Source organism: Sceloporus occidentalis, unplaced genomic scaffold (genome assembly GCF_023333645.1).
Source record: "Sceloporus occidentalis isolate IW3139 unplaced genomic scaffold, rSceOcc1.0.p SCAF_5, whole genome shotgun sequence".
Lineage (NCBI taxonomy): Eukaryota > Metazoa > Chordata > Lepidosauria > Squamata > Phrynosomatidae > Sceloporus > Sceloporus occidentalis.
This window is the reverse complement of record NW_028316985.1, coordinates 30,092,427-30,105,094: the sequence shown is the minus strand read 5'-3', so window position 1 is coordinate 30,105,094 and position 12,668 is coordinate 30,092,427. Positions and strand designations below refer to the sequence as shown.

General features: G+C 40.1%; 1 protein-coding gene across 3 annotated transcripts in view; it reads left to right on the top strand.

Annotated features, from left to right (window-relative positions):
• LOC149311858 (xylosyl- and glucuronyltransferase LARGE1) overlaps positions 1-12,668 on the top strand; it is a 380,354-nt gene that overhangs the window by 342,015 nt on the left and 25,671 nt on the right. For all 3 annotated transcript variants that reach the window (XM_089528064.1, XM_089528063.1, XM_089528065.1), the window contains exon 12: positions 8,657-8,935. In XM_089528064.1, the coding sequence (XP_089384190.1) occupies positions 8,657-8,935 (279 nt within the window). The remainder of the gene's footprint in view (positions 1-8,656; positions 8,936-12,668) is intronic.

The window sequence follows — 12,668 nt, the reverse complement described above, 5'->3', positions numbered from 1 at the left end:
ATGAAACCAATAATTTTTGCCAAAAGCTTTTCATATAATATTTAAAGTTCTTTTTAATTGATCCCTAGAATCATAGTGTTGGAAGATACCACAAGGGTCATCTTGTAGTCCTGGTGGTGCAGTGGTTAAATGCCTGAACTGCAGCCACTCACTCACAAACCATAAGGTTGCGAGTTCAATACCAGCAAAAAGGCTCAAGCTTGACTCAGGTTTGCATCTTTCCGAGGAGGTCGCTAAAATGAATACCCAGCTTGTTGGGGGCAATTAGCTTACAATTTGTAAACCACTCAGGGAGTGCTTAAGTGCACTGATAAGCAGTAAAGAAATGTACTTGCTATTGCTATTGCTATTGTAAAAGCCACTGCCATGCAGGAATACACCACCAAAGCACTCCTGACAGATGATCATCCAGCCTCTGTTTAAAAACCTCCAAAGCATGAGATTCCACCAATCTCTGAGGCAGTGGCTTCACCAGGGGGGTGCAGACCACACCACGTGACATCCTAAGGGGGGGGGGTGTTACACTACTGCTGCTCAAATACTTGTATTTTTGCAGAAACATTGTGGCATTTGCCTGTACTGTATCTCTTTAAAATGCTTTAAGAGATGGTGGGAGTGAGGTGAAGCTCAGTGGGAGAAGAATTTTTTAAAAGTAAAATTTCTAAATTTTAAGTTTTTAAAAATTAAAAAAAAATGATTTTTTAAAAAATTATTTTTTCTTTTAAAAATCATTTTAACCAAATCTTCACTGTGTATGTGTAAATACATTTAGGTTTTGCATATGATATTGTAATTTGAAGGTAGACTTTTAATTTTGCTAGTTGTTTATGTCACAACTTGTCAGCATTACATTCAGTGGTATATTGTAATTATGATTTATGAGTAACATCAGTGCAAAAAAGCATTACTAAGTATTCTGTATGGTATGAAATGGGAGAAGGTCAATGGGGGGGTGACACCATGAGTGACCACACCAAGTGACACCAACCCTAGGGACACCACTGCTCTGAGGGAGTGTGTTCCACTGTCAAACAGCTCTTGCCATCAGGAAGTTCTTCTTAATGTTGAGGTGGAATCTCATTTCCTGTAGCTTTAATCCATTGCTCTGTGTCCTAGTCTCTGGAACAAGCTTGTTCCATCTTCAATATGACATCTTTTCAAATATTTAAACATGGCTGTCATGTGTCCCCTTAACTTTTTCTTCTTCAAGCTAAACATACAGTACCTCACTCACTAAACTGCTCTTCATAGGGCATGGTTTCCAAACCTGTGACCATTTTGATCACCCTCCTTGCTCAAGCCTGTCAATATCTTTCTTGAATTGTGGTGCCCAGAACTGGGCACAGTATTCCAGGTGATGTCTGATCAAAGCAGAATAGAGTGGAACTGTTACTTCCCTCATTCTAGACACTATGCTCCTATTGATGTAGCCTAGAATTGCACTGGCTTTTTTAGCTGCTGTATCACACCACTGAGTTTGTGCTCCATTAGAACTCCTAGATCCCTTTCACATGTACTGTTGTCAAGTTAGGTTTCACCTATATCCTTTCCTATATCTAAGCCTTTTATTTTTATTGTCTGCCTAAGTGTAGTGCATTGCATTTCTTCTGTTCAAATTCATTTTGTTAGTTTGGGCCAGCTCGCTAATTTGTTATGGTCATTTTGAATTTTGATCCTGTTTCTAATTTAAATGTGTGTCACAACTGATAATAACCTTTGTTTCAATAACAGACAAAAAGAAAGCAAGTAATTATTTGATTGTAGACTAGCAAAAGTAATCTCTGGCATCTAGTGGGCAAAGCTTTATACATTATTGGATATCATCAGGATCACTCAGAACTGCAGGAAAAAGATACTAATGGTGAAACTGGAAGTTGTATTTGCTGGTTTGAACACATTTCTTTCTTCCACAAAGCTTTAAAAAGATGGTAGAAGAAGGATTACTATTTTGTTTGATTACTATCATGTAGAAAAACATGTTCTGGTTCTTCAGATAAGTATTAATGGGGAGATGTTTAGCACAGGGATTTGGAAAAGACCAGCTGGCTGCCATGCCAATGGTTTTTTCCCCCCTTTTGGTTAAGTTTGGTTTTTGCTGATTTAGAATGAAATGTCTGTTGTTTTTTTCTCTGTGCTTAGATTAATGAAGCATAAAGTTCATTTCAGCAAACCTATGACCACATCTTTATGACTCCTTTAGGTATTTTTGGCAAGATTTAATTCAATAATGTATGTTCAAAATGTTATTTTGCATTGCTTTTTCATTTTCATCTAAACTACCATCCAGTTTCTTGCATAAAAATGTGACAGGCAGATCTGAGAAGTCCTGTACAATCCACTCTATGTAGTTGTTGCTTTCCATTTTCCTTCTTGGTCTCAGTGAAGATTCACAGACCTATTCTTGTTGATGATCTGTCATGAAAGAAATAGGAGAGCAGTCTCAAACCATTTTGAAAGTGACCTGTGAACTTGTTCTTTAGTAACAAATGCCACTGTCACCTCCTGGGTGTCAACTACAGGGCCATGGACAATCTCCTCAAAGCCAAGATTTGGCTCCCAGGCAGCCTCTTCTTAATATAAACATGTTCTTTCAAACGAAATAAGTATTTCACCCATATAAACATATGACACTTATATATTATTTCAGCAGCCACCTTGATATAAATTAGCATTCTGCTGACTTTTGCTGTGCATCCATATTGGGAAGCAATATAATGGCTGCGTTGAAAAATAGGGCCTTTTCTGTTGTGATAAGGAACCCACATTGTGGAATATTTAATGTGATATTTGGCTGAGATCCTTGTTTTACAGGTTTTCTTACCAGCTGGAAACTTTTTTTTTTTGGAAATCCTAGTAGAGATCTGGTGAATTATGTCTTATTTAGGGATGCTTCGGTGTGATTTATTTGTTTTTAGAGTTTCTACTGTTATTTATTTATTTATTTATTTATTTATTTATTTATTTATTTGAGTACTTATACCCCGCCCTTCAGCCCTAAAGGCTATCAGAGCAGCTTACAATTATTATTTTTAATTAGATGGTTCCCTGCCCTCAGGCATACAATCTAAAAAGACCCAACACAAAAGGAGAAGGGAATGGTGGGGGGGAAGGGGGTGAGGTCCAGCATTTCTTCTCTTCCTCTGAGGCCTGGACCAAGGCAGATGGACTGGAGGGAGGGCTCTTCTTAGTTCAGGCCAGGCTCAGTGGGGCTCGCAGGCCTCACTCTCCCTCTGAGGTCTGATGACGTAGATGACATAAGTCAACTTTGATTTATGGAGAACCTATTAACTGAGAGACCCGAAAGAGCCACAGTCATCAGCTATTCTGCTCAGGTCTTGCAAATTCAGGCTCTGGTTTCTTTGATTCAATCAATCCACATATAAGCTTTGAGCAGAAAAGAAAACATTTTCTTTCAAAAAAAAAATCATTTTCATTCTAATCATAGTTATGCTATATAAATGCATATTACACTGACAAAAGGAATATGTGGGATATGTTAAAAGTGGTCTTTATGACCACTTTCTGCCTTGGAAGGAAAAAATAGTTTTCCAGTACCATTTACTTTTTCAAATATCCTAATATTTGAATAAAATAATAAAAGCTTCCCAAACAATTAATGGGAAACAGCATTAATTCAACCCCAAATTACATCTTGTCATAATTAGAATACTGGGGTCAAAACAGTAGTTGCCAGAGTTATATCAGTGGTAAACTGACTGTATAAATGTTGGCATTTCAACTCAGACTTCAGAACAGTCGTCCCTGAACAAAAGAACCACAAAGGAAGACTAGAAAGAGAAACAGCAGGACTGGAATGTATCCACAGACTACAGTCAATCAGCAAGGAGTTGAGCACAGATAATGGTTTCCTGGCACACTGCACACATTTCAGCATTATTTAACCCCCATCCTCATGCGGGCACCCTTGACCCGTTCATTACATCCCTCTCTGCTTCCCACACTGCATTCCAATACTCATTCATATGGTTATCTACACTCCTTGGCTGTAAGCAACAGCTATTTTGCTCCCTTTATTCCCCAACAACCATCATTAAAACTATACTCACCACCTCATTGCCATACCCACAAATCTATGAATTTGAATTGACGTTCTCACACACAGGCAACTTATATAGATCTGTCTCTCAGTTCTCCATTCCAAAACGTGAATCTGATGAAGTAGGCCTCACTTGACGTCTATGAAAGCTCATGCTACCAATTCCTTTTTATTTCAATCAGTCTCAAATATGCTACAACATCCCTTTGCATACAGGATTTCAGTGTCAGTTTCAGTCCTTATGCACATTCCAACTATAGTCCGTCCTCGCCTTACGCGGGGGATCCATTCTGGATCCCTCCACGTAAGGCGAATTCCGCCTATGCTCGAGCCCCATTGGAAACAAAGGGGCTCGTGTGTGGCGGCGCGGGCGTGCGCGGGGCGCAAGCGCCCATTCAATTGAATGGGATGCGCCACCCCTTCCGCCCCGTGCGCACCCCGCGGCTTGAGCGCATATGCTCAAGGCCGCGTAAGGCGCGCCCGCGTATGGCACGGGCGCGCTGTAATAATAACTAATGTCATAAGTAAAAACTGGTAGCCTAACCAAAATTCCATTGATGACCAAGTCAGTGAATAACAAGGCCAGACACAGAGAACTGGGTTATAAAATGGGCAACTTTATTTTACTCAATTTATTTAACTTTATTTCTTCAAGATCTGCAAAAACCAGGGGGGGAGAACATTGTGCGGGAACAGCTGGCGGATGGTCTGCTCCCAGACCAATTCCCCAAATTTCCCTGGGCGAAAACACCCAAGCCTCAAGGACAATACAGAAGTAGGTTGCTCCCTGGCCAGCCCACATCCGGAAGGCCAACCCAAGACTCCCCCACTTAACTCACAAGATTTAAGTGAGAGTTTAAATCTTAGGCCAGCCCCTAAGCAAGTCTCTTTCCCGTCCTGTTTAGTCTCAGTTCCAGAGACTTACCTTCACCCTTTAGGTGTTCACCTGGACCTCTATCTCCTCCCCACCTATTTATGATCACACCCCAGACCAATTGTCAAAGTCCCCAACTAACAGTGTGCGGTAGACAAAAAAAAAAAAAAAAAAGCTTGAAAAGGGGAGAAAATTCCTACCTGGCCCTGAAGCGACCAGAAGTTACTCTCACACTGCTGTTGAGGCAGAAGGCTGGGCCAGAATTTCAGCCAAACTGAGAGAGAATGGGCGGGCAAGCCTGCCCCTACCTCATTTAACAGTCTGGTAAGTGTGCCGTTTATCTTTAAATTGCTGGTCTCTCCACTGACAGGCAAGCAAAGGCTCCTCCCCTGATAACAGGATTGGGGAGAAGTATAAATTGCTTCAGTTCCCCCTAATTCAAGTAAACTAAATAATACTTTTTACCAGTAAGCCAATAACTATCTTCTTAAATACAAAATATAAGAGCAATGCATCAAATAATATTAAGTAGCAAGAGGCAATCTCTTGATTACAACATCACTAGCGAATAGAAATAGCAGCTTCATCTATATACTGCTTCATACCACCTAAGCAGTCTCTAAGCAGTTTACAACTGTAAGCTAATTGCCCCTAACAAGTTTTAAGGTATTAATATAACTAGGAAAACTTAGCCTCTTTGCCACAGTCAACTCCCAGCTGTGCTCTGTGACTGTTGCCCTCAGATCTCCCATGAGTCAACAGTGTGACGCAACAGCTAAAAAGGCCAATGCAATTTTAGGCTGCATCAATAAAAGTATAGTGTCTAGATCAAGAGAAGTAATAGTGCCACTCTATTCTGCTCTGGTCAGGCCCCCACCTGGAATATTGTGTCCAGTTCTGGGCACCACAATTTAAAAAGGATGTGGAGAAACTGGAGCATGTCCAAAGGAGAGCGACTAAAATGGTGAAGGGTCTGGAAGCCATGCCCAACGAGGAACGACTTAGAGAGCTGGGAATGTTTAGCCTGGAGAAGAGAAGGTTAAGAGGTGATATGATAGCCCTGGTTAAATATTTGAAGGGATGTCATATGGAGGAGGGAGCAAGCTTGTTTTCTGCTGCTCCAGAGATCCGGAACTATGGATGCAAGCTACAGGAAAAGAGATTCCACCTCAACATTAGGAAGAACTTCCTGACAGTAAGGGCTGTTCGACAGTGGAACACACTCCCTCAGAGTGTAGTGGAGTCTCCTTCCTTGGAGGTCTTTAAGCAGAGGCTAGATGGCCATCTGTCAGGGATGCTTTGATTTGGATTTCCTGCATGGCAGGGGGTTGGACTGGATGGCCCTTGCGGTCTCTTCCAACTCTATTATTCTATGATTCTAATGGAAGACTCATGCATCTCAAAAGAACTGTGAAGCCATATTAGGGCTGTAAATATAAAACTGCTTAGTGTATGATAAAATTATGCTGAAATTATAATTGAGATGACCCTAGTCCAGTTCAGAAGTAATACTAAATTACAGTTTAGCATTCTAAAAATGAACCCAGTCATGTTCAGGCTCCTCTACCCTCCCTTCTCTTCCTCTGCATCAGCCTCAAGGAAGATAAGATTGGAAGCATTACTTCCTTGTTTAAACACACCTGGGTTTGTCGTTACATCCAGATAGTGTAAAGTTTAAACAATGGCTTGTTGTAACAAGCCAAGTTTGATCCCAGCTTGTTTCAATAAACCATTGTTTGCACTAATCACAAGCTGTCCCAATTTTCAGATAACAACAAACTGTGATTAGTTTTAAAATGACAGCAGATGCTTTCAACCTGTGTCTCTGTTTCTGTTTCCATTTGCACCAAAGGTCAAGTGGAGCAGCCCTTGTACTAAAGGCTTGACTAATCTTGTTCCCAGTATTCTTATAGGTTGACATGCTGCCTTAGCAAGAGCTGGTCTCTATGGCCTTGCATGCCTTCTGTTTCCCATCCTGATGTTAATAAAGAGAGGAAAATGGAAAAGATGATTGCTTAGCTGAAGGAAATAAGTGCACAGAAAGTAATCTGAATACTCAGAGGCATTATATCTTCATAATCACTTTTTTAATTGAATCTAATAAGAGTGGAAATGGTTTCTGGATGGACTAAGCAGGTGCTCAGATTAAGTAGAAGTGGAATTAATTAACTGCAGTGTTTTGTTTTGTTCCTTAAAGATCCATGACACAACTTGGAAAGAAACTGTTAAAACATTCATTTTCAATTCATTTTCTGCTTTAGATACTCATATTTCATGGCCTTTCTCAGCATTTAAAAATGTTAATACAGTCTGTTTGATGCAGACTTACAGTTTAGCTGCTAATTCATCTTGTTCTAGCTTTTTTGTATCTCTTTGGTGCAGTATTACATTTCACTTTCTAATTTCTCTTGCTCTAGCTTTACACACCTCTTGAAAAAACAGGTCTGCTTCTGGATTCAACTCTGAGCTTGGTTTCCCTGGCTTTTGCCATGACCAGGAGTATATTTGCACAATTTGAGCTAGCTGTTCCATTTCTGGAGATAGATGGTCTGACCCCAGTGCTGAAAGCCTTAATTACATCTCATTTTGATTACTGCAACATGCTGCACATGATGCCTTTCAAAAGTCCTCAGAAAGAAGAGAAGGAAAAAAGGAAATGTTAACTTTCAACTTTCTTAGCAATGGCTATAAATTATAGATTATCTATAATGATCAATAAGAATGTGGGAAAATAACATTACCATTTCTTCTTCTCTTCTTTCTGTACTTTTTCTTATTCTGTTTTCTTTTTTCTCATTTTTTTGGTAGATTATGTATTGTTTTAATGTACTGTAGTTAAATTTCTTAATAATTAAAACAAAAAAGTACACAATGGCACAGCTGCCCAAATATCTGTAGCTAGGCTGTTGACCAGGGTTGGTTATAGGAAGTACACAACATCCTTGTTAGAGTTGCTCCACAAGCAATTGTTTTATTTCTGGGCACAAAGTCATGATTGAGACTTATAAAGCCCTACACAACTTGAGTCCAGCTATCTGAGGGACTGTATACGCCCACTCAAGTCTGTCCAGGCTTTTAGATCTTTGGGGGAAGCCCTTCTTTCAGTCCTACCATGTTTGTAGTCACATATGGTCAGAATATGGAAAAGGCCCTTTCTCAGTGTCTGTTCTCAGGTTCTGGAATTCCTTCCTAGGGCTGCTAGACTTGATTCCATCTTTTTTGTTATCCCATGGCTTTCTTATCCTGACAGGCACTAACTATTTATAAGGAAAAGGTTTTTAATGGTGTGTTTTTATTCCTTGCCTTACTAAGGGATATGTTTTGAATTGTTTTTTAATTCCATATACAGTTTCAATTCCTTTTTAAGAATAACATTTTGTATGTTTTTTACCAAAGTGTTTTATCAGTATCTGTTTTAATTTAATTTCTGTGCAAGACATTTACATTTTGTCTGTAGAATTTTTTTTATACAAAATAATTTCTTGAAAAAAAATCCTGAAGTGTGAATAGTCACTGAAAATTGAACAGAAACTTTGTGTCTATTTTCACATACTGAGGAGAAAAACTGATATAATTTGTACTTGCAGGGAACTCAAATAAATCATGATTGACCTCTCTGTTGTGATGATATTTTATAGCTGAAGCAAAAATAGCAAAAGGGTTATCCCAGTCCTACAATATTCCTCTTTCTGACCTTGTTTTTTCCCCTCCACCCCCATTCTTAGACTCCAGATGCTTGAAGCCATCTGCAAACATTGGGAAGGCCCCATCAGCTTGGCTCTCTATCTTTCTGATGCAGAAGCTCAGCAGTTTCTGCGCTATGCCCAAGGCTCTGAAGTCCTCATGAGCCGGCACAACGTTGGATACCACATAGTATACAAGGAGGGCCAGTTCTATCCAGTGAATCTCCTACGGAATGTAGCTATGAAACATATCAGTACACCATACATGTTCCTGTCAGACATTGACTTTTTGCCTATGTATGGACTCTACGAGTACCTCAGGTAAGCATGAAAACTGTTGTTGCATACAAAAACTTATGTGACAAGTAAAATAGCTACACCTATTGCAGGTGTTCCTTGGTTGATATCCCAGAATTAGATATTTTGTACTTCTAGGATGATAATAAATCAGAAGATTGAAACAGATGCTTTTAGCTTTAGAAAAATGTGGGAAGCAGAAGACAGAACCAGTTGTGAGACTAAAGCCTGTTACAGACAGCCAAAATAAAGCTGCTTTGAGTCACAGTGGAGGCATGGTGTTTCAATGATGCATGCGTCCTAAGAGTCCAGAAGTCACACCAAAGCCACGCTCCAGCCCTAAGGACAGGAGCGTGGCTTTGGTGTGGCTTCTGGACTCTTAGGACGCATGCATCATTGAAACACCATACCTCCACTGTGACTCGAAGCAGCTTTATTTTGGCTGTCTGTAACAGGCCTAAGTTTTATAGCAGATGGATTATTTAGGGAATACGCCAAGACTAAGAAAGATCTATGTCTCGTAGGCTCTACTAAGAGCTTTCAAAATCCCAGTGTTTTGGATGTGCAAACCTGAGAAGTGAGCAAGAAAAAGTGCACCACTGCTGCAGTACATGCCCTGTTAACTTGCAGATACACACACACACGCATGTGGAATTGTTGGTATCCTGCCTTTCCTAATTACATTAGGTAATGGAGGTAAGGACTAGGCAAAGCACTGACAGTGACAAGCACGAGTCTCAGGCTCATCCTGAGCCTTTTTTTGCAGGTCCCTGAGGGAGACACAAAGCATGACAGCTCACTATTTTCTATTTTGGCTGCTTGGAGACTTCCCTGCCCAGCTACCCACATTGCTCCTGCAAGCCTGGCTGGGGAGTCCAGAGCCAGGTTAGCCTAGCTGGGGGCAGACCTTTCAAGGCAGACCAGAGAAAGGGATTTTTATCCCCAATCTACCCAGGGACTTCAAATCATCCCTGCCAGGCAGCTAGCATTCAGTTGTCTTAGTGTTTTTCTTGTTCCCATTCCTTGTTAAAAAGATGGCATATGATGATTTCTGACCAGTGCAGATTATACTGATTTTGCTGTTTTGTTTCTTGTTTTTCTTTGTCACATCTTGTTACTGGAGTTTTCAGCACTGGGCCTGTTTCCCCCATGTTGAGGCTTCCTTTAAAGTCAGGGAGAGGCATGGACCACACCTGTAGCCCTTGAAGGCCCCAGCTGTTTTCCAAAAAAATTAAAATTGTGCAATATTTAGGCAGCTTTTGTTTCCAAGCAACACAAAGCCCCCCCCCCCAAAAAAAAAAACCCATGAAAACTCTTAGACCATATTCACTGCCAAAACCATGCAGTGGCTTAGAGTTGTGTGAGATCTTTCCATCCCATACTTTTCCCAGGAGATGAGTTGATAGTGGGCCTCCATCAGTTGACAAGAAAGTTGTCCAGCACCCTATGCTTCTAACTGCTCTTACCAATACAGTTGTGGCCATTTCGGACCCAACAACATTTGTTTGGTTTTGCTCCCCTTGTTCATCATCTCCTCTTTACCACTGCAACTGCTTTAAATACTTTAAAACAGCAGCATTCTTAGTGTGGAATTCCCTCCTCAGGGAGGTCAGATTGGCTTCTTCTTTATTTTGCTTCAGACAGGAAAGTAAAAACTATTATGTTCTGTCTGGCTTTTAATATTGTATAATCTTTTATTGCTGTTTGGTTTTAATTTAAATGCTACTCCCAAATTTTATTGTATGGTGTTATGTTCCTTAAAAAACAGGGTTTTTTTTGTGAACTTCTGATGTTTTTATTGTATATCACTCTGTGTGCCTGCCACATAGAAGTTGTGATTTATTCATGATTCTTTTCTTGAATGTGTAAACATGAAAATGTATAAAATAAATAAATATTTAAAAGCATGAAATTAAGTTTAGTTCCCAAGGGAAGTAGAAATTTCTATTACAAGGCATACTTCAACATGAAACTGGTCAACAGCACTAATAAATGTACAATTGCATCCTATACTGGCATGGAAATGGACTGGTTGACCTATAGGTCTTTTCCATCTCTGATATTGATGCTTCCAGGATGTCTTTAATAGTGGGGATGTGAAAAATGTTATTGAAGTTGATATCTCTCTGACATATTCTTAACCCAGCACTGTACAATGAAAGTGGAGCTATGATCCAAACAGGTTGGATAAGTGATTGAAAGATAAGATCTTGTCAGGACAGAATAATTACTGCACTCAACTGGAGAGGAGGAGGAATGACTTTGATATGTATTGTACAACAATAAATGTGAACAAGTTGGGTTTCATGGTCTTCAGACCTCTGCTCAGCTTACCTGGCCTCTCTTAATGGAGATGTCCACCCCCCACACATACACACATATCCCAATAGATAGAGCAAGGAGGACACCAAGTGGCCAAACAAAGGATCTAACATCTGATTTTTACAAATTGCTCCTTCCTTTGCAAAAAAAAAAATATTATTTTGGTCAGGCTGTTATCACTTAACTAGTTTTCAGCTCAACCAGTTCCAGCTGTTTTTGTTTTTCCTATTCATGAACATTCCCATGCATGTTTTATATATCAAATATACCATGAACAATAGAAATATATTTCGTTTTTCTGGTTTAGTAAATGTTGAAGGAAAGTGTATGGTACTGTCTCTGTACTTGCTCCTCATTTGCTTTGTATACCAAAGTACCACAAATCTTATGAACTACCCTGACTTACAGATTTTGTTTTCCAAAATGCCCAATCTAGGTACAGTTGATCAAACTCTAGTGAACAGCATCTGAGCCCCTCAAAACAGTTCAAGCTCAGAGGTGGTGGCACATGAAAATCCTTTGTGTTGGCGGTTTTTGTGAGCTTCTTTTGTTTTTCCTAGCCTGTGTAAAATGAAAGGTGCACTGTGTTTTGTACCTGGGAATGCAAAATCTTCTTTTTCAAAGTCATGAGCAGAAAACAGTGAGGAGACAAGTCCCATGTGGTCTGAGATGATCAACTGTTTATTCAGTATTTTTTAAAGCCCAATGCATTCTTCAGAGGCCTTCAAAATAGCTGGAGTTGAAAACACACTCCAGAACACAGGACCATATATATTCATGAGCACCAAACAGCTTTTTGTTTTGGGAATCCTACTCACTGTTGTGTATTTGTATCATGTTATGACATTCCATTCCTTTGGTTTGAACTCCCATGACTTTGTCCCTCCTCCCCCCCCCCCCCCCATTTTTATGCCTTATTATAGAAAACACTCCTCTTCCCATTGACACATGGGGAAAATCTAGTTCTGAATGGATAACATGTGATGCATTATTTGTAGACTGCATATCTACACTATGGCTGTGTTGAGCTGAAAAGCAAAACTGTGGTTTACTATTAAATGTACTAAATTTAGGGCCTCCCCAATTTCCTCCTATACTGTAACCATTTAGAAGAGCCAAGAAGCCTGTTTTTCACTAACCACACATAGAAGCTTACTGCACAGGTCCTCCTGGGTCCGTTCTGTGAACGGAACGGAAGGAGCAGGAATGAGTGTGGAACCAGTAGGGGACAGATTTTACCGCACACTCCAGTCCCTCATTTGTTCCATTCCCTCTCTCTTCCATTCTTAATCCGTTCCAGAGGGGGGAATTTTTGAGAACTGTTCAGAACAGTTCTCAAAAAGTGTTCCCTCTGGAATGGAATGGGAACAGAAGAGAGAGGGAATGGAACGAGTGAGGGACTGGAGTGTGCGGTAAAATCCGTCTCCCACTCATT